This window comes from Anarhichas minor, unplaced genomic scaffold (genome assembly GCF_050575085.1).
Source record: "Anarhichas minor isolate MPS153535 unplaced genomic scaffold, ASM5057508v1 ptg000062l, whole genome shotgun sequence".
Classification (NCBI taxonomy): Eukaryota; Metazoa; Chordata; class Actinopteri; order Perciformes; family Anarhichadidae; genus Anarhichas; species Anarhichas minor.
The window spans coordinates 6,115,567-6,142,498 of NW_027466508.1; the positions used below are offsets into that span (position 1 = coordinate 6,115,567).

Below are 26,932 nucleotides of genomic sequence, written 5' to 3' on the forward strand. Positions count from 1 at the left end.
AGTTTGCTCACTAGCAATGTTTTATGCTGGTAACCAGTTAAACACTATGTCGCCCATTAGACCCCTTCGTGCCATCTCCCCCCCCCCCCCCCCCCACACACACACACACACTCACTCAGACACAGCTGAGCATTCTCAGGTCGGATATTGAGTTATAACAAGTCTTTTGAGACCGATCAGCTGCTGTATTTGTGGCTCATCAGAATGCATGTGCCACATCACGTTAGTCCCCACGTGTGAACCGCGATTTTACTTGGTAATTCTGAGGCGTCTGGCTGCCTATACATATTCATGCTGAGCCTATAGGTGTCAGATTGAGATGTCCTTCCTGTGTCCTTGACAGCGGGTTATTAATATTGAATACCTAAGTCAACATTATAACTAGATGAAGGGATATGCAGGTCATCGTCTGCCACATTCTCTATACCCTCTGTCCTCAAGACAATTGGACAAATCATCAAATTATTTGATATGCTTTACACATTGTGTAGGATATTATTTGTGTCTTGCATTGGGCAGCTACGGGATGTTTAGTTTGTTTCTCTGGAGATAGTGTTATTTTAAGTATTTCTCAAACAATCCAGTGTTAATAGACAGCAACTCTAAATGCTGACATCTTAGGTTTCTAATCCGGTCAATCATCAAATGTTAATATAAATATTATGGGATTTTGTAATGTATTGCATGAGAGCAGTTTTCCTCTAATTTCACTCATTTAAGAGGCTGAGAGCCCACGCGCTCCGACTTAAAAGCCATAAATCCCAGGGTATTACTCTGAACGGCAACATCTTAACTAGTCCAATTCTCCAATCCCTAAATTGTTGCGGCTGTTGTTGCTCGTGGCTGGTTTTAAAATCTTTCCTCCTGCTCCTGAGCGGTGTGTGCAGCCCGGTACCAGAGGTTTGTCTGGCTGCCGTGCTTGATAGGATGCTGGCTGCAGGCATCTCGTCACAGCAGCTGAGAGGAGGTCGCCGAGGTCCCCCTGCTCGCGGCGACGCCCGCGGGCCATCAACACAGTGGGGAGCCCGGGTGCCGGTGAGGTCTCACACAGCCTCGCTTCATGAAACTCTAATGAAGAGAGGGGGCTTGGAAGATGTGCTGCTAGACGCCCACAATCCTGCAGCACGGGGAGGAGGAATACGGTGTGCAGGGGAATTCAAAGAGACGCAGTGCAGAGCTGAGACACAGAGGCAGAAATATAGTAAATTGTAATTGTGTGCATTTATTGCTGTTAGAAATGAGAGATACAGTCTTCATCAGTGATTGTCATTAATAAATAAAGTTAAGAGTGTACAGATCTGGTCCCATCCCATTTGCAAGCAAAGAATAAAACACCACAGAACCCCCCCCCCCCCCCCACACACACAGGATAAATGAAAATGTAAACCTAAATGTAGGCACTCATCTTTCATGTAAAAATAAGTTCATACTGTCACGCTGAAGTAAAATCAGTCAGTCAATATTGTATGCGCATAGCTCTTTAAAAGGTTAATGTAAGAAATAAGAGAAGACGATGCATAATATTTGCTACCAACTTATGTTTGCTGTATGGACAAAGGCACAATCAGTTACCTCAATTCATCGTGTTTAAAACCTTGTACTTTAAAATGCAACTATTTTGTATGAAAAAGCCTTGTGATGACTTGCACTTTTTAAAGTAACCCATAATGAAATTAACTTTCATCCCAGCAACAATGTTATTTTTTTCCAAATTTTTGGAATGCAAGTATAGACATCTATCATTATAAATTAGGGAAAAATATACACACAAATGTTACATACCAAACACATAGATTCAGTATAATACAAACTGATGTTTCAGCTGGTTTCAGGAGGACACAACCTGGGGCCAAGAAATATGAAATAAAGCAGCTTCTGATTGATTGGCTTACATTACATTACATTACATTACAGTCATTTAGACGCTTTTATCCAAAGCGACTTACAATTCAGATTCGATCACAATTCTACACCGTAGGCGCAGCTACAGGAGCAATTAAAGAGTAAACTGTACAAACAACACAACACCTTCCATCTTTCAAAATAATATTACATATTGCTCTTCTGTAATCTCTGCGCGGTCCTCAATCTGGACTTCTTTGGCTGAAAAGTCTTTGGGTGCTGGTTGATACGAGCGATGCCGAGCTGTGTATCACCACAGCGAATTAAGATTCAAACCTACCGCACCCTAAGACAGGCAGATCCTCTGGAAACTGTTTTTGAGTAGAAGGTCTACAAGAGTTATTTCTTCCTGCTGCCTTTCATCTCACTGTAGTGAACCTTTTAGGAAATAGGAAACAGAGTCACTCAAAGAGAATAATAGTGGGAAGTTTTTAACCAATCAGGCATTACTTTTTGTTCAACTTGTAGTGCTTTTATTTAATAACTATTGCAAGACAAATAACATTTTCACTGAAGAAGTGTGTGATGATTGTACTGCCGCTACTGAGCAGGATGACCATAGTCATTGCACAGACAGGATAACAGTGGTCAGCTGAGAAACTACAGAGAGTCACAGTCACTAAACCCAGAGGCCCAAGGGCATCCGAGGAGGAGAGGGAAGAGAGGGAGGAGGCAAATGGGGTCAAACAGCTTAGAGGGAGCGAGAGAGAGAGAGGAGGGTGAAGAGGAGAGACTACGGCGGGTAAAAAGAGAGAAGACAGAGAGGAAATAAAAGGAAGAAGAGAGGCCACACATGGAAGAGAAGAGAATGTTCATACTTTTTTTAAAAAGGGCCAAAAAAAGCCAGCAATGCAAAATCCTGCAACCTTCATAACAAAGTGTTGTCATTTTACTATTACAGTGATGTAAATTATTCTAGAAAATCAGCTCAAACTTATTTTGTTTCTTTTTGGTGGATGCGAGTTGGAGGAGCTACAGTGTGCAGACTGATGGGGGGGGGGGGTTCATACAGGAGACACCAGCGGCAGCGTCTCCTGTCCTGGCCTGGGAACAGCCTGCCCTGCAAGGCAACCAAGCAGCAGACCTCCACCAGGGATGTATCACGACCGAAACACAACAGAAATTATACAGGGCTACATAATTATACAGATGAAGCTAATTATACAGACACGAGTGATGAATGCCTGGGAGTTGTTTTAGCAAAATGCAAAGCTAGTGGGCTCTGGGATTTGGGGCTTCCTGGCCGGCTGATCCAGTGGGGCTTACCTTTTGCACATCTGAAGGCACCCTCGTCAGGAAATCAAGCACCTCATTGTTGTCAATGCTGTACGGGTTCCGTAATTTCTTGGTGAATTTATTGATACCTAAAACAGAAATTCACACCAACGTATCATTAGCACTAGTCTCTTGTGGCTGCGCTCCTCGTTTCCACACAAAGAAATACCTGCGGCGGAGACTCACGCGTACGAGTACTACGGCTTGAGCCTTTTTTCTTCTTTTACTTTCACTTTTTAGGCTCAAAGACTTTTTACACTCAAGTCGTTTAGACAATAATCCTATCCAGTTGAGACTTTTAACAATAGGATACGCTTCAATACATACACTACTAACATTATAAGCAGCTAATGTAAAGGAGATAATGGGGGAGAACTATGACAGCAAATTATAGTGGACGGATGGGATGATGCACTCAGGTAAAATAAAGACAAACACACACAAAAAACATACAAAATACAGTCAACATTATAGAAAGTGAGACTCACCCCATATTAAAATTACATAGCGAACAGGGACGTAGTATGTAAGGAGTGTTGCAATGACAAAGATCAGGAAAGCCAGGCTGGACAGGAACGGCACCGACCAGTTGAAAGTGCTGATAAATAAAGATCATAAACATCAGTAAGTGTTGAGGGAGAACGTTTGTCCCAACTTAATGTACTGATTGTACATAAAATACAGTACGTAATAACAAACTGTAATCGAGGCCCCTCTAATGCCGACTTTTCTTTTCTTTAATAATCACGTGAGAGGAAAATTTAAATATTTAGGAAATAGTACATTTCATTATTACGATCCATTAAACACTTGAGATGCCTCGAGCTGAAATACAAATAAATGTGGTGAGCTGTAATTCACAACGGATCTTTAATTCATACTTTTTAACCCTCTCCCCAAAACAGGCAATCTCGTCCAGCAGGGTCTGAAGGGTGATGATTGTGTCTTGGACCATGTGGATTTTCTCCATCAGCCCTCTTCTCTCAGACTCCTACAGCACAAAACAAAACAAAATACTTCAGACAGTCCACAACAGAAAGTTTGGAAAGGTGTGTTAACTTCTCCTATTTACTATTTCAGTATGTATTAGTGGGGAATTTCATTGAGGGGAGAGTAGATCATTTTCAGCAGCTAATTGTATTCGATAAACAAAAGTACACGTCTAAAAAATAAAAGGTTGGGCCTTCATGAATCTAATAAAAGGTTTGTGCTGGATAGATAGTTGCTATAACATCTGGTGACAGACTGTCAGACACGCAGCTCATTAAATTACTCTTGAAAGTATCATCCGTACCAAATAACACAGATTAAAAAGGAGGTAAACCGTTAATACACGTACAAACAATTAAAAAAAAAAAGGACTTTTGTCAGTTGACATCAATGTAATTGTATTACAAAGATGATTTGGTCACAGCTAATTTCATAAACAAAAATAAACCCTTGTGAAATAAAAGGTTAAAGTATTATTTATCACACTGAATAAATAAAACTATTCTGAAGTAGATCAAATATGATTCTCATAAATATCTTGATTTTAATTGCTTTGTAGTAATTTGCTTTTTCATATAAAGCTTTTACAGCTTTATCTGGTCAGAGATATCGGAGACATTCTCAAGGCCACAGATTTCCTCCCTACCAGACTTAATAATAATAATAATGCCGATCCAAGTGTCTCAGAGAAAGACACCAAAACACTGAAAGACTCCTAAATGCCGCGAAGGATAAGAGCGTCTGCAAAATGTCAATGTAAAGGCAGATACTTCAACAGCAAATTTAAAAAAAGGCTTTTTCAAGTGAATGCTCTTCAGAAAGGGACTGGACTTAACATTATGAAAGAGACGAGGTACTGTTCTCAGGCTAGTCCAGATCCCAGGAGGGAAGAATGGCTTTAAAGTAAACCGAGGAGACCAGACTCTCTGAAGATCTCTGGAGAGAGAGACAGAAGATGAGACGGAGACGCGGCCACATGTCTACATCAAACACGGGGAGACCGAGGAAGGGTTAGAAGGACTAAAGAAAGGAGTGGGGGTGGTGGTTATCAGGGGACTGTTTACTGGCCAAAGCCATGGTCTTTGTCACCATGTGATCTCTGCGATATAGGTTTGCTTCTGCTCAGAAACGCTGTGAGGGATTGCTGGCTCACTGCCACCCAGACGTAGGAGACGAGCCTGGGAAAAGAGCTGTAGAGGGGATCAAACCTGGGATGTTCCACATGCTCAGTGACCATCAGTCTCGAAAACCACATGCAAGACAATTTAGTTTCACCTCAGTCAAATATCCATCAAACCTCCTCACTGCCCTAAACCACTTCAGCCATTTCAGGGTCATGTTCCCACTGAAACCAGTATGAGAACCACTTTACATCAGGACGACGCAGGCCATTCAAAACGTCTACAATAAACTGCTGTCATTCGGAAGGAATATTTCACTGCCTAAAAGCATTGTCACACTTTCAACACCAACTTTCAAAACGAGCTTTGAAAAAGCATGTCTAAGTGCTGTCACTAGTTCCATATTGATGGTATTATATGGTGCGTTAGGCTCAGGGACTTTCCCAAATGCAGCAGAACCTTTCCCCCCCACCCCTCTATTAGCATATGAATGTGTTGTGACATGTGGAAACGGGCTGTTGAGGTCTTCATTAAGCCCAAATGTCTTTCGGTAAGTTTACAAAAAAAAAAAATAAAAAATACAACTCGTGGCTGGCAGGAACCACAATGCGTCTGAGGATTTAGTGCTGAATAAAAAGCTTAGTAAGAGAAAATCATAGATCATAGGCAGACACCTTTGTCAACATGTCCAAATAAAGCGAACTTCTTTTCTATTCACATATAGAAATACAAATGCTTAGTCAACAAATAACTGTAAAAAAACAACAACCAAAAAACATTTACACATACCTTCTCATCATCCTCATCTTCATCCCCCGAATCCATGTTGTCCTGAAAAAAAAAAAGACCGGTATTTATAGAGTCGAGATTTCCTACACTATAAACCTTGTCTCATTTTGACTCTGTATTAACTCCAGTGTGCTCAGGGGGTCGTCATCTGACAAAGTGCAGGGATCAGCGGTGACCCTGAGGTCAGCCTCCAAAAACACTCTGCAGGACAGCGGACTGACGGGCCATGTTGGCTTTGTTCACAACAAACCAAGGCAACGGAAGGACAACTCGCACTGCTATACCCAGAGTACGCGATGGTGGCAGTCATAAATGATTTCATATTAACAGTGGATCACATGGTTACGTGTATATGAAAGGTGTTGCTCAAAGTGACAAACCCACAGAGAATTATCACCAGACTCTGCAGTTCCCGTCGGCTCGACTGAGAGTTTTAGCATCGTTAAGCTCTAGTTCTCTCTCACAGCATTGTTTTTGGCTGCACTTATACGAACCTTAGCATGCTTAATGCTCCCATTACCGGACATGCATGTACAATGATTTCAATGTCTCATGGTGGATCTGTTTGTTGTTGTAAACAGTTTAATATTCTGTAGTATTGGCTATACAGCATATTCATTAAGGCTGAATCAATTAGTTGATTGACATAATTAACCACCAACAATTTTGATAATTGATTAACAAAAATTCAGAACACCTCATTGGGCTCAAAAAACTTTTTTTCACAATTTTTTGGCTTTTAATATTCTGAACAATTCATTAATTAATAATGAATGGAGATAATAACCGTTATCGTTACAGCCCTACATGGTTGTAAATCAGCACATATTTCACATCACAATAAAGCACATTGTTGTCTGAACGGTGCACTGTGTATGTAATTTGCTATAACCTATAGTCTGTGTTTAACCGTGTACAGTAAATACAGCTGCTACTCCACACAGAGCAACAGACGAGATGCAACATCCTTATTTTCTGTGAAACGGAGACCGGGCTCAGTGGGGAAAAATAGCACTGTGAATTTTGACCTTTTCAAAGCTGAGTGCTAAAAGCTTTGTCTAATTTGACCAGTCACAACAAGAAGAGGGCTACAGACCAATTACAGTGAATAAGAGGAAGGACTCTGGACAATAACCAGAAGCAGACTTTAAAATAAAGAAAGGAAGTAGCAGTGTTAGTGAGGGACGAGCAAAGCAAATTAGCTGAGTCAATAATGATATGTTGCATCTATTCAGTGAGTTTTCTATGCTTATGTATTATGTGTTATTTTATTATTATGTAGCTAGGTGCAGCTAGTTGCTATGGAAACAAACCAGTTTAATTAGGAGAACAAGTAGCTGTTCTTCTACTAAATAAAAAATAACAAAAGGAGTCTGAAGAGGAATCAGCAGGTCACTTGGCCGAAGGAGGAGAAGATGGACGAGGCGGACGAAGCGGCTCTGGACTCACCAAGTCCTGACTGACCCGACCGGACCGGATCTGTAAGTAGTTCCAGGAGATGAGCAGCATCAGGAAGAGGGGCAGCATGTAAAACTCCCAGTGCCACACCGTCACCAAGAACACCTGCAGGCAGTAAGGGCACAGAGGTCAGATATCAGTGAGGTCGGACACAAGTGGGGGGTGGGAGTATGAAACGGGCTGCTCTTCATTAAGTCACATCCAAAGACATTTTCAATAGTTCCAGAATCCCCGCTAGCTAAAGGTTGATCCAATCTACTATTGATTTAATTAGCAGTGGTCAAGCTGATGAAGGCTACCCTGCCACTATCAAAGCTTTGCTTCCTACGTACATTTTCTGTTATTTTGCATACGCTGTGCAGGGCCACCACCCTGCTCAGCTGGACTGGGTCTCCCTCCACCCCCTGTATATGCACTGACATTAACCACATACGTCTAATTGATCTGCCTCTCTCATCTTGTGCACATTAAAGACGACCACGCGATTGACTGCAGCCACGGGGGGGGGGGGGGGTCGGTGTGCGAATATGTCATTAACATCCGTAATGGCACTTGTGATGGACATCCCACCTGTGCGTGGCTCAGGTAAAATGGATAGGAGGGATAAAGGAAAAATGGCATGCGATGGCTCAATGGCACGGCTAAATGGGCCGATAAAATAATCCCGTCGGAGAGGCAACGCCGGCCAAAATGGCAGAGCGCCACAAGGCGTGGGGAAGGGCTTACAGGCTTTTATATGCTAATATAAATAGAAGTGGACATCTGGTAAAGACATCGCTCTCCTCTGAGGCACCAACTGACATAAAAGATGGCAGATCCTAACCTCCCCACCACCACCGCCACTACCAACATCAGCTTTAATGTGCAAAAAGCCAAGCATGCTCTTGTCTGTGTTATCACGTGCCAAAACAGGGCCTGGGAGAGGAGATGAAACCAATTCCTCGCTGAAAGGGTTATGTTTTATTAGAGAGGACTTTGTAATGACTGGGGGAGCCGGGACAGAGGGAAAGCCAAGTCACGCTTTGGTGGAAATGTATACCCAGCTCATAAAGATTGCGATAACTGCAGCCCATTTCGGCTTGAGAGGCATTACGCAGTCTTCGACAGCAAAAAGAGCTCTGGAAATACAATCCAGATCAAAGAGACGGGTGGGGGGGGGGGGGGGACCTAGAGCTACTGAACTGAAGGGTAACTCGGGGAAGGGTTCGCATGGCACGCCGGTAATCCAAGAGCACGGAAATCACAGACATCATTCGCAACATTCATTGTTTTAAAGCGGGGCCACGGAACGTTTGCTGAACGGCAGCTTCTGATTATTATGGATAATTATGGGATAATGCTAAAAGTGGAGAAGAGTCATAAAGCCAGTGAACCATAATATCTACCCAAACATTTGCCACCATAAGCTACTGGTCATACCAGACCAAGTAAGGCTGTAGCAGCACAACCCCGCTGAGTGAATTGCATTGAGCAATAGTGCTTTTATTGGGGTTACTTTCCCCAATATATGAATTTGTCCCTAATATTTGTAATGATATCAAATGCTTATATATTATTGATGTTATATTTCAAAATAAATGTTGCAAGTCATTGAAAAAAAAAAAGGAAAAGTTAAAACAGCAAGTCCCACCACCTTTTACATATGTGGTCTATTATAGTTCAATGGGTAGAGGCACCAACACTGCCAGGACTGTGGCTTCTCACTGGGATAACCCCGTACATCTAAAGCATACCGCTCTGCACCAACGCGTCTGACAATCGGCAGATGTTGCAGGTATCCTGTCATGTAGAGCGAAGCTTCGCTCATGTGGAGATATTAAGCAGGCATTTATTTCTTCTCACTGAGGCTTGAAATGGCAGGGTGCGTTAGTGTGAAAACACGAGTACAGATGGTACCGTCTCTCAAACACTGAGATGCAGTGGGAGGACGTGTGTGCACATTGTGCGCTTGTTCATGCTTGCATGATTTGTGATTGAGTATGTGTGTGTGTGTGTCTGATCTGTCAGGCAAAACAACAATATTATCCCTAATAGTTAACTGTATATATAAGAGGGGGGGATTGGGTATTCCTAATGAGTTCTGTTCTATTGTGAGCACCTGTGCATTAACTAGAGTGTAAATGTTTTCCTTGTAGGCACTTTCTGATTACAGTTCACTGCCTGCTGACTCGGTCCTGGACGACACAGTTTCTAGAGGTCCAAGTGATCCGAAATTACAAATCTAAATGCGCGACTCAAAGCTAAAGCGTGGCTTTTGTTTAGATAGCAGCTCTGTGCTGCAGCTCACAGTTTTCACAGCAAATTGAGCAAACTGTACTATTGGCTCGCGTACAGTATCCCTTGATAAGTCTTTGCAAAACTTTAGTGCCATCTACAGGACGGTAGTCGCAAAAACAAAAAGAACTTTCCATGACCTTGATTGCCTGCATAGTTAATGCACAACTTGCTGTGTGCCATTTCAATCGAGCTATGATCTGGGAGAGAATGATGTCAAAAAGATCAGCACCCACTCTACAGTTTAAAGACAAGGCCTGAGAGGCTTCTCCCGTGCGTCTGTCTCCGCATTTGCTGAACACTTGTATTCAACAATGGGAGGATGGAGAATAAGCCTTATCTCTGATGAGCCTTTTAATTGGACTTCTGTCTGCATAATGGTGTCTAAATCAAACCGTGCGCAGATTGGACTGAGGGTTAATGAGTTGTCAGGGAAGTAGAACAAAAATAGACTCTATCTCGACTCCACTGGGACTCTACTCTCTCCAGCTGAGGCTTAGCTCTGGATCCACGAGACACACAAACACCGAAAGCATCCACTCCAGCGCTAGAGATGGGGCCGAGCCTGCGTTTCTGCTGAGCCCAACACCGCATTGATTAACAATCTCGCTGGGAGAGTTCAAGTAGGGGATAGCCAGACTGCGGTCGTCTTCCGCAGCTTGGGGGGGGGGGGGGGGGGGACAGAGGGTAACGCAGATAGCATGTTGATAATCAGTTAAAGCACTTTACCAGGAAGGCTAGCAGGCTCCTCTGAACGCTCTCCCACTGGAAGCAGCTTTTGATGTACTGCAAAGTCGACTTGATAGCCCTGAACAGTGTCTGAACGCGCAGCACGTTCCTGGCCAGCAGCTGAAAGATACAGATGAACACGCAACACACATAAATATTACAGTAGTTATGTTTAAAATGTGTATAAAAGTGCTCAAAATGATGTTTTATTGTGTATAGGTTGATACAGGAAAACATTCCTGCCAACTGCTATTAGACTGTACAATAAATCACCTCTGGCCAGATCATCCTTCACAGGACTACACATTGCTGCACTGTTGTTTGCTGTTGGTTGATCTTTGCACTACTGTTTTTACCTAGTTAGTTCATTTAATACTATTCTATTTTATTGTATATATTGTGCATTTTTCATACTTAATATTTTTACTCTGTTACTCTTTGCTGCTGTAATTTCCCCCTGGGGATGAATAAAGTATCTATTTATCTATTTTTCCTTTTTTGTTAATTCATGCCAAACAGGAAACGTCCAGTCAGCTAGTGTAATAGTCGAGAAGCTGGTAGGTTTTGGCATGCATGAGCCATTGTGGTCAGGAAGCAAAAGATGTCAGTAATCTGACCTGATTTTGTCAACCAAGACTTTCAACATGAAAACAGAAGGAAACCCCGCACATTGCGATGCGAGTGCTCAGTGTGTAAGCCAATTTTGGCGTTAGCGAGCAATGTATTGTCTGACAACAATGAGTCTTTGTGGGAAGTACAGACAGTCAGGCACCCTGTCTCGCACCCTGTCTTGCACACTGTATATCAAACTAATGTAGCAGAACAGTGGACACAAACTAAGTCACAGTTGGGGTCAATTAAAGCTCAATTCAACTAATTCAGGCAAAGTGAAGGCGTTGGGTTTTCAGAGAAAAGAAAAGTAAAACGTTCCAACTTGTTCATTAACCATGTTTTTTTTTTTAATGTTTAGTTCATGAAGAGCCAATGGATAATAAACATCGACAACAACTTGTTTTCTACCTCTTTCTCTCTTAGCTCCTTTTTCAATTATCCCAGCATCACATGATTATTGTCACAAGTGCAGTGACCTCTGACCTTCGCTCTCTTTACTGTTGGTTGCTTGTAACGTTTAACACTATGGAGTTTAAAGCTCTAAACAATCATTTTCATAAGCAATGAATCTACTCGTACATTTCTTAAGTAAATAATTCATTGTTTGGTCGATTAATGTCAAAAAGTTCTCACATCCTCGGACCCCTTGTTTTTTTCTCTACCAACTGTCTGAAATCCAAAGGTATTCAATTTACTATCATGAGAGAAAGTAAAAATTTTCAGTCGATCAACTAATCGACTTGTCGAAGAATGGATTTGATGGGTATTCTACCCTTTGTATGCTCCAGATGAATAAAAATCTGTTAAAATCTATATGTACCGTGTGTTATCAAATGTATTTTTTTTTTTTACTCAATGCAAAATGATGATTCCCCAATCCTGTTTTATACATAAAATGTATCAGAGCTGCATCAAACCTTTTTGGAAAACTTGGGATTATCCTCCTTGAATCTTCTCTCCATTGGTTGGAAGGTTCTTATACCTGCTCTGACCTAATAAAAAAATAAATAAAAATAGTCATGAAGCAATAAGAAGCAGACAGAATGGGGGCCTATCTTTCATTGCACTCATGTCCTCATTGCAGGCTGAACTTTTACTTACAGGGTTAAAAATAACCTCCAGCTCCAGAGTGATGCTCCCCTTCGACAGCCCACCTAAGTCCTCTTTCTTCAGCGGGAAGGCGATCTGCTGTCCCCTGCGGATCTGCGGGACAGAAAGGGCGTCAGGTGCTGAACTCATCCATGAACCTGACTATCAGTCATGCTGCATTACATCTTAGCGAGTCTTTAACGCGCTGGAGTGTTATCGCCCTCTTCACTTTAATTTAGACACAGAGTGTAAATAGATTAGTCTATTGTCCGCATGACGGACTCTTAGTGAGGTAGTGAGTATACCGAGAGCAGGGGAATGGCAACTTTTCCCAAGAAGTCTGGCGCCTTGTCTCCATCCTCGTCAAAGGTGGTCACCACCAGAACATCATGAATGTCTTTGACAGGGCTGCGGAGACAAACAAGCAGGTCAGGTACTCCACACCAACCAGCACACACAACGGCCACAATGTTCCAAGTTTTCTTAATTTGTGGTCAAACAGAATACGACGTACATACATCACGCTGTATTATTGAGAAAATGTGGTGGGAGGGAATTAAACGAGAGACTCAAACTGACAATGTATAGACTTTATTCCACTCTGGGTTGAGGCTCTTGTACACCGTGTGGGTCTGCAGTCTGTCGTTCCCCAGCTCCAACACACAGAAGGGATCACTCTTGCCTGCAGAACACAACAACAAAAAATACTTTCACACTAGGCTCCCTCTGTCCCGTTTAATGCAACAAAAGGAAATGACTCCAAATGTGTGACGTACCGTTTAAATCAGCAGCCAGCAAATCTGCAGCCTTGATAACTTTGATTTGAAGGAAACCAACATCACGGAGATTTTTCAGGGAACTTTTCAAACTCTGTGGGGGACAGACGGGAAGCATCGGGGTTCAGAAGCATTACCATAAAATAGAAAACATCAGAGAGCAACTACTAAAAGCCTTCACAATCCTCTGTTTTCTTTGTTTTTTTTAAATCACAGGATACATGAGCCAGACGTTCTTTTCATTCAAGTGCAGTAGTGCGAAAAAAAATGTTCAAACATTTCCTATCCCACAATGTTTGGGAATCCGTAAAAAAAAAAACCGGGAACACAAAAAATATATTAACAGTCATCAATTAGCCACGTAATCTATATCATTTGTGCATCAGAAGATACATCCACAGCATTAACAGCAGACCTGTGCTACTCTTTATATGCAGTCTGTTCCCACCTCAGTGCCAAACAGACAAAATAAATGAGTTTAAAGACGTTATGGTAAATGTTGTAGAGGCACTGAAATATGTTTTTGGGAAGCTGTGCCATTTGAGAGAAAAAAGCAGTGCTTTTGCATGCTTTTTGAAAAAATTGAAAAAACTTGAACTGGTCAAAGATCTTTTTTTTTAAAACAGCATTTTCATCAATAGACCAGATGCTTGATGAAGGCATGGAGTGGTTCGGGGATTTTTTTTCATTCCGCCTTGGAAAGGTTTCTCTTCAGAGGCTGACTTGAAATTTTTGTATTTAACTTCAATACACAAACAAGACATACCCTCAACACAGCACTTGCTTCTGATTGCATTGCTATGATTGATTATTCATCTCAAGCATGTTTTAAATCACTGCAAGTTTATTTTCATACTTTTTTAGCATGAACTCAAACCAGCAGCTGCGAGACAGTCATGATATAACAGGATATAAAATGATTGATGGTAAAATGCATGATTTTTAGTTTATAGACTAAAAAATAATAAACAGGCATTGGACTTTAAGTGCAGCTTTTGATAACAGTATCTATTAAGGATAGATTGTAATGCGCTGGTATCTTCACTGGTGTCCTAAATATTTATTCCCCCCTCCCATCTGTACATCATCAAGTACGGTTTACCAGCGGGGTTCACATTGGACCCGTTTTCTTTTCAATGTGTATACTTACTCAAGACAACACAGCAGACCTTCTCAGTGCATGACCACCTAGCTGATGTCAAAACCTTCAGCTCAACACTGACTCTTAGCACATTACCTGGCAGATACTGCCATCTCTTGGCCTTTCAACACAGGAAGTACTGCAATAATCCTGGAAGCAGTTTAGACTTAAATGTCCTAAAGCTCACTCAATTTTTCAAACCCCCCCCAATTGTTAAATCTAAGCACGTTGTATCATCTTCAGACTAAAACTACATATAGGTTTGTACTAAATGCTCACTTAATTATCACAGATTACCATACATGCCTTTCTCTTCACTCTTATCTCCAATGGCAGTGGGCTTTCACCTGCCTTAATTAACAATCTTTAGACCGACACAGATTCTAAATAGAGTAAAAAGATTTGACTGATAACTGGAGACCATCTTGTGATGGGATCACGTAAGCCGCGACGTCAAATCGAGTCGGGGGGCGTTAAGTGAGAAGGGGCCCTACCCCACTTCCTACTCCCGGCACTCTTGCTCAGACCAAACCCATCTTCAATCTCTGCCTTCACCTTGATCTCAACTACACACCTATTAAGTTGCGTGACTCACAAGGTGAAAACAATTCCAGCGAGGCTGTCGCGGTTTGTAACGACCCAAATGAAAGTGTCAGGTATACTGACATGTAGGTGGTGAAGTGATGCAACCACACCGTACAGATATAGAATGTATAGAGCAGTGCAGGTACTGACATAGTTCTCCAGCTGATTCTGTTGTTCATGAGGTTCATCAAGCGGTGCGGCACAGAGGTCAGAGATGGAGACACCGCTGCACGCGTTCAGTGTGATCAGGAAGACCAAGCGCCCTCTCCCCTGGTCCAGGGTCTGTGTGAACAGCTGCCTCTGATTGAACGGTATCCTGGACAGGTCAACGTCACACCTGTGCACACAAACACACACACACACACACACACACAGGCCTTCACATACTGCAGCACACGCATGCAGATATAGTTGCAGTCATGCAAATTTAAAAATGTACATGCACAGACATGCATGATGACGCACATGCACAACGCACACGTACAGGCATAAAAGCAAGAATAGACATGTGCAGACACCCACATACACAAGACGAACACTTACATCCTCACAGCACCAGACGATATTTCTTCACATTGTTCACTGCTGTACGGAGAGGCTCAGTAGACATTTGCAACATTATGCGGGCTGGACACTTAACAACTGACAGTTCACTTAGACACAAACATGTACCGTTTCTGCACCTGACAGGACAAACACACCACGCACTGGGCTGACACTGGTCTTTGCTTCCAAATTATCAAGTGGAAAATCAAGGGTGCGGCTCTGGAAATGCCAAATCTTTTTTTGTTCCCAATGTGAGGTGTTTTTTGGCAAGGTGAATCACATCACTAGTTTTGAGACTGTTCCCACACTGGCTTTGAAGGGCAACACACACTCATACAGACACACAAGTTCAGAGTGCAGACTCACGTTCCCAAACACTCCTCGTTCCTTCGTCCTTCCATGTGCCAGAGCTCCACCTCCAGGTTTTCTGGCCTGTCACCGAACTGGTTAAAGGTGAACCTCTCTCTCCACTGAGGTTTGGACACTTTGCAGTGATTCTGAATAAAAAAAAAATGAGGTCAGAACATGAAACATAAAAGAAAGATATGTTTTCTCATTCACATGCATGTGCATTGCTGAGAGTAGCCATTCAAATACAGATAACACAGTCACAAAATGCTGATACCCTATTTTCCATGTTATGCTATAAATCATAGTACTGTCATACATTTAGAATATATTATTTAGAAATAAACCAATTAACCAGTTGCAGTATGTCCAGATTTTCTAACTGACTTATAGGAGTTTGATTTTCCAACAGATTGGTGTGTGTGAATGATTTGAGTCAGGAATCATCATCAGAAATTTGCATCGCACATGAAGGCATAAAAAGTAATTACTGTCATCTTGAACCTGCATATAAGAAAAGAAAGGAGCGATGCTGCTCATTAGCATGTAGCTTTGATGTGTAATGGATGATGTTGCAGAATAGCAAGGCGATCATCAGTGACAGTAGCCGCAGCTCCGGCAGCGCAAGAAAGGGAGCACCACTGCTAGACATCCTCCAGCTGGCAGGATGAGCAGTGATCACACACCAAAATCCATTTTTATCTTTTTACATTGCCCTCTCTTATACATGATCTGTGACCACGTCAAAAGATCATAAGGGCATTAAACCCTAACATTTGCTCTTTTAAACAGTTTATGCTACAGCTGTATTAATTATTACTTTGGACAGTATGGTATGGCAAATGTGAATGCAAAACTAAATGCATAGTATCTACTGCATAAAATACATTATAATATAGAATGCCAATATCAAGGTAAATATACAATATTATTAATAAAGACGTTCATAAAAAATGTCTTATCACTTTGCATGTCGTGACCAAATACATTACCAGATAAGCATGATTACACACTTGCAAAAGGAGAGGGGGAAATGACATGGGAAGGATTAGGGAAGAAAAATACGAGTTTAGAGGTTAAGTAATAAAGAAAAGTGCCTAGGATTAGAGGAGGAGAAAAGGAGCAGAGGAGGGAGAGTCTGAGGAGAAGAAAAGAGAGTGTGGGGGGGGGGGGGGGGGGGGGGAGTGGAGAGGGTTTAAGAACAAGTACAATTCAAGAGGAGGAGGGGAGCGGAGGAGATGAAAAGCATTAGTCCTACATCCAGTACCTTGCTTTTGTGTCTCTGCTCTCCCAGTCTGAAGCGAACAAAGAGCTGACCTCCCTGAGTGTCCAGCGGCAGTTCCTGACCCTCGACCAGAGTCACTGACACAACAGAAGTCCACAGCTGACTGTTCCTCACTGTCTCCGACTGACGAAAGCTCTGAGAAGAGCCTCCCGACTGGGATTTGAAACAAAGGAAAGGGGGGTAAAGAGATTCAGAATGCAAATAGCTAATTCATATGCAACACCAGCATATCTATTTACCAATCCGTTATCTTCATCTTGTCTTTTATAACAACACATGCATGCATCATGCAGAGACAGGAACGACAGGACACAAAACACAAACCGGTGCAGTAAATAAAATGGGGATTCTACTTAGAAATGTTCACCAATAAAACACAAAGCTTATATCAGACAGCAACATGATCCGAATCCGAAGCACCCATCGGAGAGACAGCTGAATGAAAAAAGCATTATCGTTCTCCTCCAGTGAAAAGAGAATTGAATCGTCCCTTCAGTTCACTGAGAGATTAGGTAAAGCCTGCAGCAGCCACAATGCAGAGCAGCGTCTTTCTTCCATATATAATAGGGAGCCATATTCTGAGATAATTAGCTGAAAGCTTACATGAAGACACCACACTGTAGGGAGATATATTTAACCCAGATTCAATTAATGCAGATCAAGCTGACAGTGATGTCCTGTCTGAATCGGTTCTGCCACATGCACAGGAGGAAAATGTTTCAATTAAGAGACCGCACTGAATGCACTTGGCAGAGTACAATTAGCATCTGGGACGTGCACACAGTGGCCAATTTATTAGGTACAACTGTTAAGTAATGACAACTACTACTTCCAAACGCGCAATCATGGAGCTGCAACTCAATCAATAACGTTGCAGAGATAGTCTGGAATAAGCAAAGATGTCAGATGTGCCGATTCCAGTACCACAGAAAGAGCTGCCCTACAAAATAAACTACAGAAATGTATTCAGCAAACACCTCTCCCGTGAGAAGTCAGAACACAACCACCACACTCATTTTATGGATATTGCTGGCAATCTTTTGTTTTGTCAACAATGCTAAAGTCTCAATACTTCCCTTCTTCCCTATAGCCTCTCTCTGCCCCAATACCATTGGTTCCTACTGGACCAAGGGTCGCAAATATAGAATTGAATTTCCTTAAAGCGACACTTTTTGATGTTTGAAAAAAAAAAAAAAAAAAAAAAAGAAATAACAAATACTTGAAAAGTCAAATTCATAAGGAACAATACATATCTGTGCTAAATTCAAAACACTGCTTTTGCTGCTAGCGCCTCACTTCTGGTCTGGTATGATCAGCAGATTGTGGCGGCTAACGTTAGCAAATCTTAGATAGATGTTGCTGTAGCTGACAACACTGAGTATAAGTTTGCTGACATTGTGACTCTTCTGTGCGTGCCCTCCTCTTATCTATGGGTCTGTCAAAAATTGCATTCTATTCATATTAATTATGACGCAAAATTCAGTCTGTAGTGCGTTTACACTGCTTAGTATGTGGATTTTGTGTGCATGAGAAGTCCCCCGATGTTGACTAGGTTAGCGAGAATTTCTAAATAAGAGCCGTGAGACCCCAGAAATGCATTGAACGACTGTCTGATGCCGGATCACGAGACAGCTGGTTAAAAAAATAAACTAAAATAATTACAAATGGTAGAGAGTTATATTAAAGGTACAGGTAAGAGGAACAACGCGGGGAGCTCACATATATAATGTACTGTCGAAAAAATATATAATGTACCGTAGAACTAAATATTTAACACTAAAATCATTCATACGTATTACTTACCTTGAGATAATACCGGAAAATATTAAATTGAGTGGAAGAGGTAATGCTGATTGACATTCATGATAAACAACTTCCATTTAACGGGAGCTCGGACCGGTCACGTTGCCATCGATACGGTCATGTGATGCACAGAATACGTATTGCTCCAGTTTACTTCAGTATACACCGTGTTAGTATGTTAATACGTTTTAGATTTGACCGTTCTACCATAAATGACTCAACACATACTTGGTCTTCCTTTAAAAGGCAAATTAATTTCCTACAAAAGTATTTGGGGCAGCAGTTGTTGTGCAGAAGGGTTACTTTAAATGCACAACAAATTGAGTTGTGTATTGAGTCGACATGGGGAGAAAAAAAAAGTACTTTGTTAAATGAGTCAAGATGTGATTCTACTCAAAATGTGATATGCTTTATGCATACAGTATCTAAGTGACCACTGATTGTTAATGACTCAATATTTAATCTTAGAATTACTAAAGACGTTTGTCAGATTGCATTTGGTGCAATAGACATATACTTTCTTTAATCACAACATGGTCATTTGCTGCCCTCTTGTGAAAAATAGACAAAATTATCAACTATAGCTTTAACTCTTAACAACATGTTGGTCTCTCTCTTTTAAATTCGGCAGATATCTGTAGAATGCCGACCAAACAAATTGGATTTAACTTTATGTTTGTCTTGCGTGTTCCCTCCATCATACCGTAACACTCCGTTTTCTTTTTTGGGGCCACCGCTGCCGACAGGAGCACGCATGTTAGCAACAAAACAAAACGACACAGTGGTTAGTAGGACGTAGACAGGGCTGGTTGGGTGAAACCATACATGTGCAATAAATACAATGCGCAACAAGTGTCCTCTGTGTTGTATATTACACTGCCTCTTTTGCTGTCTCCATCTCTGAGTGACAGACTCATGTCCACCAGCACGACCCCCATGTCCACCTCCAGGCTGTTCGGGTCGTCCAAGGGCAAAGACATCTCGTTGAGCCTAAAAAAAAAGAAAAAGAGAAGAGAACAGTTAATCTTAAATTAAACAAACCAAACGGGTTGAGAACCACTGGCTTATTACAAACTGAGATGAAATGATACAGTCAAACAACATATTGGTCGGTAGCTTATTGCAGAAATATAATTATTAGCGTATATTTCAGCCAAGAAATAACAGTATAGAAATGCCAAAGACATGTACACTACAGAGTTTGTCCACTAGAGAGCACTGCCAAGTTTACTTTTCAACTGCAATCTGTCCTACTAAGTAGATATCATGGTTACAGTTCTTATGAAAAACTAAATACTGATACATTATCAGCAGAGTATTTTTAAACTCTCAAGAACCCAGTATCAGTTTATAAGCTACACAATGCACCGTCCGACTGCTTCCAACACGTAGTTGACCATTACGCTCTCACTGACACACTCACTTGTCCATCTCCAGATCCCCCAGGGTGACACTGGCGGAGCCCATGAAGTCATCAGTGGTCAGATCACGGTCGTATACCTGTGTCACGCCAAACACCAAGAGAGTGTTAATACCGAGAGCATCATGGAGACTATTAGTAATACAGTCGTGGCACATGGTTGCAAATTGGTCTTCCCTGATGCATGGCCCGGGAGCCGCACCAACATATGCATCACCTCTACTGCAGGACTCTCTATGTCAGACGAATACAACCGTAACACTCTCCTGTGGTAAAGTGATGAACTGTTAGTTACCTTGATGTACAGTTTGTGGGTCAGATCCTTCACAGGTAGGGAGAAGGTCTCGTTCCATGATGGGTTGAGGTCTTTGTAAACCACTTTGCTTTTGTAGAACGTTTTCCCGTCCAGTTTGAATTTCACATAGGGGTCGCTGGTACCTGACAAGGATTTATAAAGTACAAAACAATGCAGCTGGGATTATTTACTGAACCCTCTTGCTGCTGTTGGTGATGGAGATAGTTTCTGCTACTGGGGGTTAACACATTGACTAACAGACCACACTGCAGCTGGTAATTCAGCCTGAATAATAATAATAATAATAATAATAATAATAATACTGCTTAATTAATCAGACCTAAAAGAAGCGATAGTGACAGCTTTTTCGCTCTGTCTTCCAAAAGCACGGTTGACGTGTCATCGTGACCGACAGTAAAACATACAGATGAAATGAGCCGGCTTCTAATTTCCAACCTAGGTTTCTAAATAGCCAGTTTCCCTCGTTGCTTCACTTCTGAGTAAATGTACAGGTTTCTAGTAAGAGGGAGGACCAGCCTGCTCATAGTGTCATCTCTATGTGTCTGTATGGAGGATGTGGTTTCTTTCCTCCGCAACCGATGGGACCACAGCTTCCTGAATCAATAGCCAATCAGATTTCGGCTTCAACTGTGAAAAAGTGACTGCAGCTGAAAACGCTATTTGAGAGAGTATTGGCGTCTCATGACTACTGTATCACATGTGGGGAGGGCAATGTGTGATGGTGAGTGTACTGGGACTCTGAATGATGCATATTTTTTCAAGAAAGTGTTTTTACACTTTTTACATTTAATAATCTTCACTTCGAGGGAAAGCTAGTAAAATCTGTGACTTCTAGCTATTCTGTCGATCGACCAGCTGAGGGCAGCAATCCATCATGAACAGTTTATGAACCATCAGAATCAGAAGATATTTTTTGATTCTCTAAATGTCAACAGAAATAGACATAAACCGTAAACGAGGAGAACAAAGCTGGACAACGGGTAAAACATGCCCATCAGCAAACAGCATGCAGAGCATGCTACGCATGCTGTTTATATAATCTGATCAAAGAGCACAAATGAAAGCGTTGGTAATGCACTGCTTTTAAAGGACTACGGTCTTAACGATAATGCAGGGGAAACCAAATCCTCCTGCGCCTTGATCCTCCCACTATCATTTTCTGCATTATCTTTTCACACAGAGCCTGGTTGTGTGAACACAAAGCCACACGAGAGAGAGAGAGAGGAAATGTAATCCAAATACATGCCTCGAGCGAAAGACCTGCTGTAATGAATGCAGGGCGCGGCTCAGACAGGTTCTAATATGCAGTGTGGAATCCTGCCCCGGCTGTTACTGGAGCTCCACAGTCAACCCGACACTCGGCCGTCTTGGGTGTCCCTGGAGTCAATGACGTTGCGTATGATCAAACAGACACTCCTGGCCATCATTAACCAGCCAAGGCTAAACACACAAACTGAGGTCAATGCAAGCGAAAACAGTGTCAGGTTCACACGTCAGAACACTCTGCTGGGCACCAATGGTGTTAAAAGTCGGGTAGGTTTAGGAAACCAAACTGCAATAAGGAAAGAAGAGATTCTAAACTACTTCTTCGATGGCGTCTGTGTTGCGTCAGACGTGATACAGCACACGGCAATTTTGAAATGACGATGAGTGCAACACATTCAAGCACCAGTTGCAACACGAGCGCGAGAACGCAAAAGGGTAGACAAAATGAATATGAGTGGCGGCACTTTACTCACTGGGGCAGAAATGAACATGATACATGATGACATAGGTGACAAACTGTAAAAAAAAAAAAAAATGTGTCAAAAGGGACAGGAATATAAGAATAAGACCAATGTGAAAAAATTGATCGACTAGCAGGGAAGTTAAAATGATGAAGTTCACACCAAACACCTATTTTAAAGCGATTGTAATTCCACTCGTACACTTCTCATATTGTGTTTCCTTCTGTATCATTTCCATCCTGCATCGACACAGCCAGCTTCCCTATTCAGTAATGTTGATTTAGTGTTGTTTGAATACAGACTACATGCGGACATGAATACACAAAGAAAGATCGACTGTGTGCATTCAATTATTCCTTTGTAAAATGATTCGTGTCCTTTTCTTGCAATTACGTGTTGTGTAACATCAACATCATCATCATCATCATCATCATCATCACACAGACAGATGAATAAGCCAATACAGTGGGAGTTGTTGATAGTGATAGCATTACTGAGAGTGATAGTGTTGATGTCGGTACGGTAGTTGTAGTATAAGAAGCGGTGGTGAGATGAGGCTCTTACCACAGCGGTCCCTGACGACCAGGTTTCGTCCTTCCTTCAGGTTGATGGTGAGCAGGAAGGACCCGAGAAGATCCCTGACGTTCTCCGACACATTCGGGGACTCGTTGCCCATCTCAGACTAGACACAAGACGATACATTCCCATTATTAGTTTTATTACAGCGAGCAGTACATCTGATTACAATCTGACTTTCCGAACAAGTTTCAGGGCGGATTCTAAAACCATACTCTTTTTAGACGCCCCTCTATGCCTCAATAGAAACATGGTTTTCTACAAAACTATGGAAGTACTCCACCACAAAATATGCAGAAGATTACAAATCTGGCCAGACATCGCTAGCTTTCAGTGCTCGACAGCTTTTGATGGTTGCTACAGACACATTTCGGTCAGTATTTTAAAAGTATAGAGTTGGATCTTAGCCCAATGGGGGGGGGGAAGTCACAATCTTTTCTCTCCATGTTTTCATATTTAATTTCCACATTCTCTTTAAGTAGTGTTATCATATTTTGCTATATTTAAGTCTCATGTTCTTCTGCAACTAATCTGTAAACTCACAATAAGCTGTCATTAGAGGTTTAAGCACATAAGTAGAGTGTTCATTTGGTACTTGTTTATTATAACGATAATGTAAGATGATGTGTAGCGTCCACATTGGCTCTCGTTACACAAGCCGATCCTGTAAAACGAAAGCTGTTCTGGGCTTTTTTCACAACATTGTAACATACGACTGTCGCTTTGTTCTACTTTGATTAATTCATTTCAAAGTCAAAAGTACTTCACATACTGGAATTTACCCATTGAATTAGTTCTACTGTTGCTTTCGATACAATAGAAAAGGTACACTCTATGGAAGGCTGCATGCCGTTGCATGCCGTCTGTGTTTCATGTCCATGCAATGGATTATTTAATCACTATTAAGCCTCTCCAGCAAACCATGTATCTTTCAGAGAATAAACCTCCGGTTGCCTGGAATCACCCGGCTCAGCGTCCCCGCCCCGCCACAAAAGCCAGGACGGCACAAACACAGAGCGCTGATCTGCACACCGCCTACTGTCCCATCATGTCCTGAACACGACACAATAATCCGGAATTAAACTTTGACACGTGTGTGTGTCAGCCAGCGCAATACGTAACAACAACAAAAGAAAAAACACGATTACAGTGACTTGACAGAAACGGTTAGCCACAGAGACACATCTGTAGTAGACAACATAGTAAATAAAATCAAAATGACATCAGTTCAACAACACAGAGTCTATTCAAATTAAAGAGCAGCAATTACATTTTGGTTGTCCCAGTCTTTTAACCCGTGACCGTTGAAATCATGATTATCATATTGCAAAGATAAACACATTTCATAACTCTATCATGTGATGTATGACAAGAACTCTGAAAAAAACTAAAACTCCCAGTTGATGAAAGAGAAAAGTTTCAGTCTGCTGATCGGTGAAAGCTTCAGGAACTTAACTCTACCACCAGCACAAATCGTCTGAACGCTTATTAAAAATTCCTGAATCCTGGGGACTGAACACACTAATAATCTGCCCTGTTGTTCAGTTCAAAGCCACTACAACTCTGAGCCTTTGACTCCCTGTAGACTCTAAACCATGAGGAACAATACTCAACTTGTTTTTGATGAAATAGTAAAAAAAAAAGGTATAGAATTATTCCCTTGTCGCATAAACAGGAGAAAGTGCTTATGTTGCAACATCACTGCTTGAAATGAATTGTTAAAATACAATGTAATTCAGATATTGTGCTAAACATGCTAAACATCAGCATGCTAACATGCTGATGTTTAGCAGGTATGATGTTAGTTTGTTGTTTCAGCATGATACGATTTGCTATCAGCACCAAACACAAAGTACAGCTGACGTTAATGAGAATATCAGTTGTAAAAAGGTATTTTGGTCACAAAGCAAAGTATTAAAAAAAAAAAACATATTTTGATCAGCACGAAGAAAAGCTAAGGGATAATCAACGGGACTATAAATTACATAATAGTATACTAGTATAGAGTATATTACAATCTCTTTAACTTTCAAAATGTAAAAGGATTTATTAAAAGAAGAATAACGTATGTTTTTTACTTATTATAATTTAGTAATATAGTTTATCGCAATTTTATTAATTTAATAAGTAATAAAAACAATGCATTTATCTATATAAATGGATATTCTTGTTTCTCTGTACAATTATATTGTGTATATATCTGCAATATTTCTACATTTGAATGCTTTTCAATAAAGATAAAACAAAGGGATTACAATTCAAAAGGGGAACATGAACGTCTGTATAAATTCCATGGCAACATGTCATGTGTACCTAACTCAAGAGCTTACTCTACATGTCATCACAAGTCAAGTCAAAAGACAACATTCACTATTTGCTGTCACTGTCAAGCAACACAAGACTGCAAAGCGAAAAAAACATTCTTTCTTACATTCATTTATTGAAAACAATTAATGAATGTAGTTTGTTGATCTGACTCAGATGTCATGTTAGAGCTAGCGATAGACGTGAAGTTTCGGCTGTTAGCACCACTTGGGCCAAACAGTAACTCATCCATTCATGAATTCAGTTACTACTCGCTCACCATTAGCCTATCTGCCACCTGTTGTCCATGAGCAGGCTCAGTGACATCTGCCGAGATCACTATAACCCATCCAGATAGAGAAAGAGGACACTTAATGCCAAAACTTCTCAAATGCCGATCTGAGACGTAGATATAATGCTACAGGAAATGTCTTTAACTTTTTTTTTCATGTCTTGTCTGAAATAAAGGAAATATTAACATGTGTCACATTAACAGCTGTTAATATTTATATCTAAAGAAATGAGCAGAACCTGAAAATGTACTTTTCCAGGCCATGTGAGAGCATTGGTCATATCACAAGGCTCTATGGAAAGGTCGCTGATATTACCTGTTGATTACTGATTTCATACCTCATGAATGACTAGATAATATTATGTGGTCTGTGATGAATTAACAGCTGTGGATCACCACAACGTGAAACGGTGGCATTGAATGTTGTCAGAAGGGATATTTAAGATATGCCCTCTTAAAATCTCTGATTATATCTAATTGATCTTTTCTCTGCCCTTAATAATAGTAACCTAAAACAAAAAAATATCAATCCTCTAAGTAAGTGCTAAGTGTGAGCATGCCAGTTTGGCAACCATGCTGTGAGACCATGAAAACACATACTGGGATTTTGCCCAGTGCTGCTGGAGACTATTGATTTTGCAATGACCTCTAATTTGATAATCTCATGGTTTAATCTACTCCTCCAAGTTAAACTTTGCAAGTGTCCAATGTAAATACACCTAACACCCACCAATGTACACAAACCAGCCAGTTCACTCAGCCATGTACTTTATCTCTCTACCTGTATGACACAGCACACAAATACTATACCAGCTTATTCTACCTTCATGTTCACTGTTAATGATTCTACAAACACCTTAAATATAAAATGAAACCAAAGCCAAAGTTTGGAAACAAAAATATTTTTCTGAACGCCACCACCCATGAAGTTTAAACCTTAAATACATTATATAAACTTGTTTGTGGGACTGATCAGTTGTTTTTTTAATACCGATTCAACATTTCAAATGCAGAGTCTGTACCTGTGCGCTGTCCTGGGACACTTCCACAGAGGGGGGGTCTGGGCTGTACACGGTCATCATCTCCGGCAGGGCCAGCTCCTCGGGCTCCATGACCCCGGCAGGTCTGTAGTTTGTCTCTGGAGAGCTCTTCTCTTCCACGCAGAGACTGCTGAATGACTCCTGGGAGGAAGCCCACTCCGTGCAGTTTGCAGGCACACTCCTCCCGGCTCCTCCACCAGCTGCTCTCATCATCAGGCCACTCCCCCCTCCTCCCAGGCCTCTAGCAGGCTCGACAAGTGGCGTGGAGGGGTTGCTGTAGCTGGGAGAAGTGTACTGTTGGACCTGCAAGCTGGAGGAGACGGGATCGTACTGCCGCCTCATGTCGCGCATGTCGGGAACGGAGGAGCTCATCCGATGGTCCATGGTGTGTTCGAGTTGAACGAGATGCTTGGTCGGGCTCGTCTTGCCTCGCCGGATGTGTGGCAGCATCTTCTGGCGGAGATGCCGAAGCATGCCCGGCTTCTTGGAGTCCATGATGGGAGGGAGTTTCAGTCGGCGTCTAAGATCTGGACA

The 26,932-nt window shown here is 41.6% G+C and overlaps 1 protein-coding gene across 1 annotated transcript; it reads right to left on the reverse strand.

The window, feature by feature from the left end:
• Nucleotides 1-1,202: 1,202 nt before the first annotated feature.
• On the reverse strand, nucleotides 1,203-26,908 carry LOC142933752 (multiple C2 and transmembrane domain-containing protein 2-like). Its single transcript, XM_076077966.1, has 22 exons — nucleotides 26,381-26,908; nucleotides 24,033-24,113; nucleotides 22,751-22,868; nucleotides 20,439-20,581; nucleotides 20,147-20,223; nucleotides 19,599-19,713; nucleotides 19,427-19,459; nucleotides 16,903-17,073; nucleotides 15,654-15,784; nucleotides 14,892-15,078; nucleotides 13,016-13,109; nucleotides 12,819-12,921; nucleotides 12,545-12,647; nucleotides 12,252-12,353; nucleotides 12,068-12,142; nucleotides 10,539-10,658; nucleotides 7,527-7,640; nucleotides 6,078-6,119; nucleotides 4,059-4,168; nucleotides 3,666-3,775; nucleotides 3,169-3,266; nucleotides 1,203-2,280 (listed from the first exon to the last, which is right to left on the reverse strand). Exons 1-22 carry the CDS (start codon nucleotides 26,891-26,893, stop codon nucleotides 2,242-2,244), a joined length of 2,679 nt encoding a protein of 892 aa, XP_075934081.1. The 5' UTR covers nucleotides 26,894-26,908; the 3' UTR covers nucleotides 1,203-2,241.
• Between the last annotated feature and the right edge of the window lie 24 nt (nucleotides 26,909-26,932).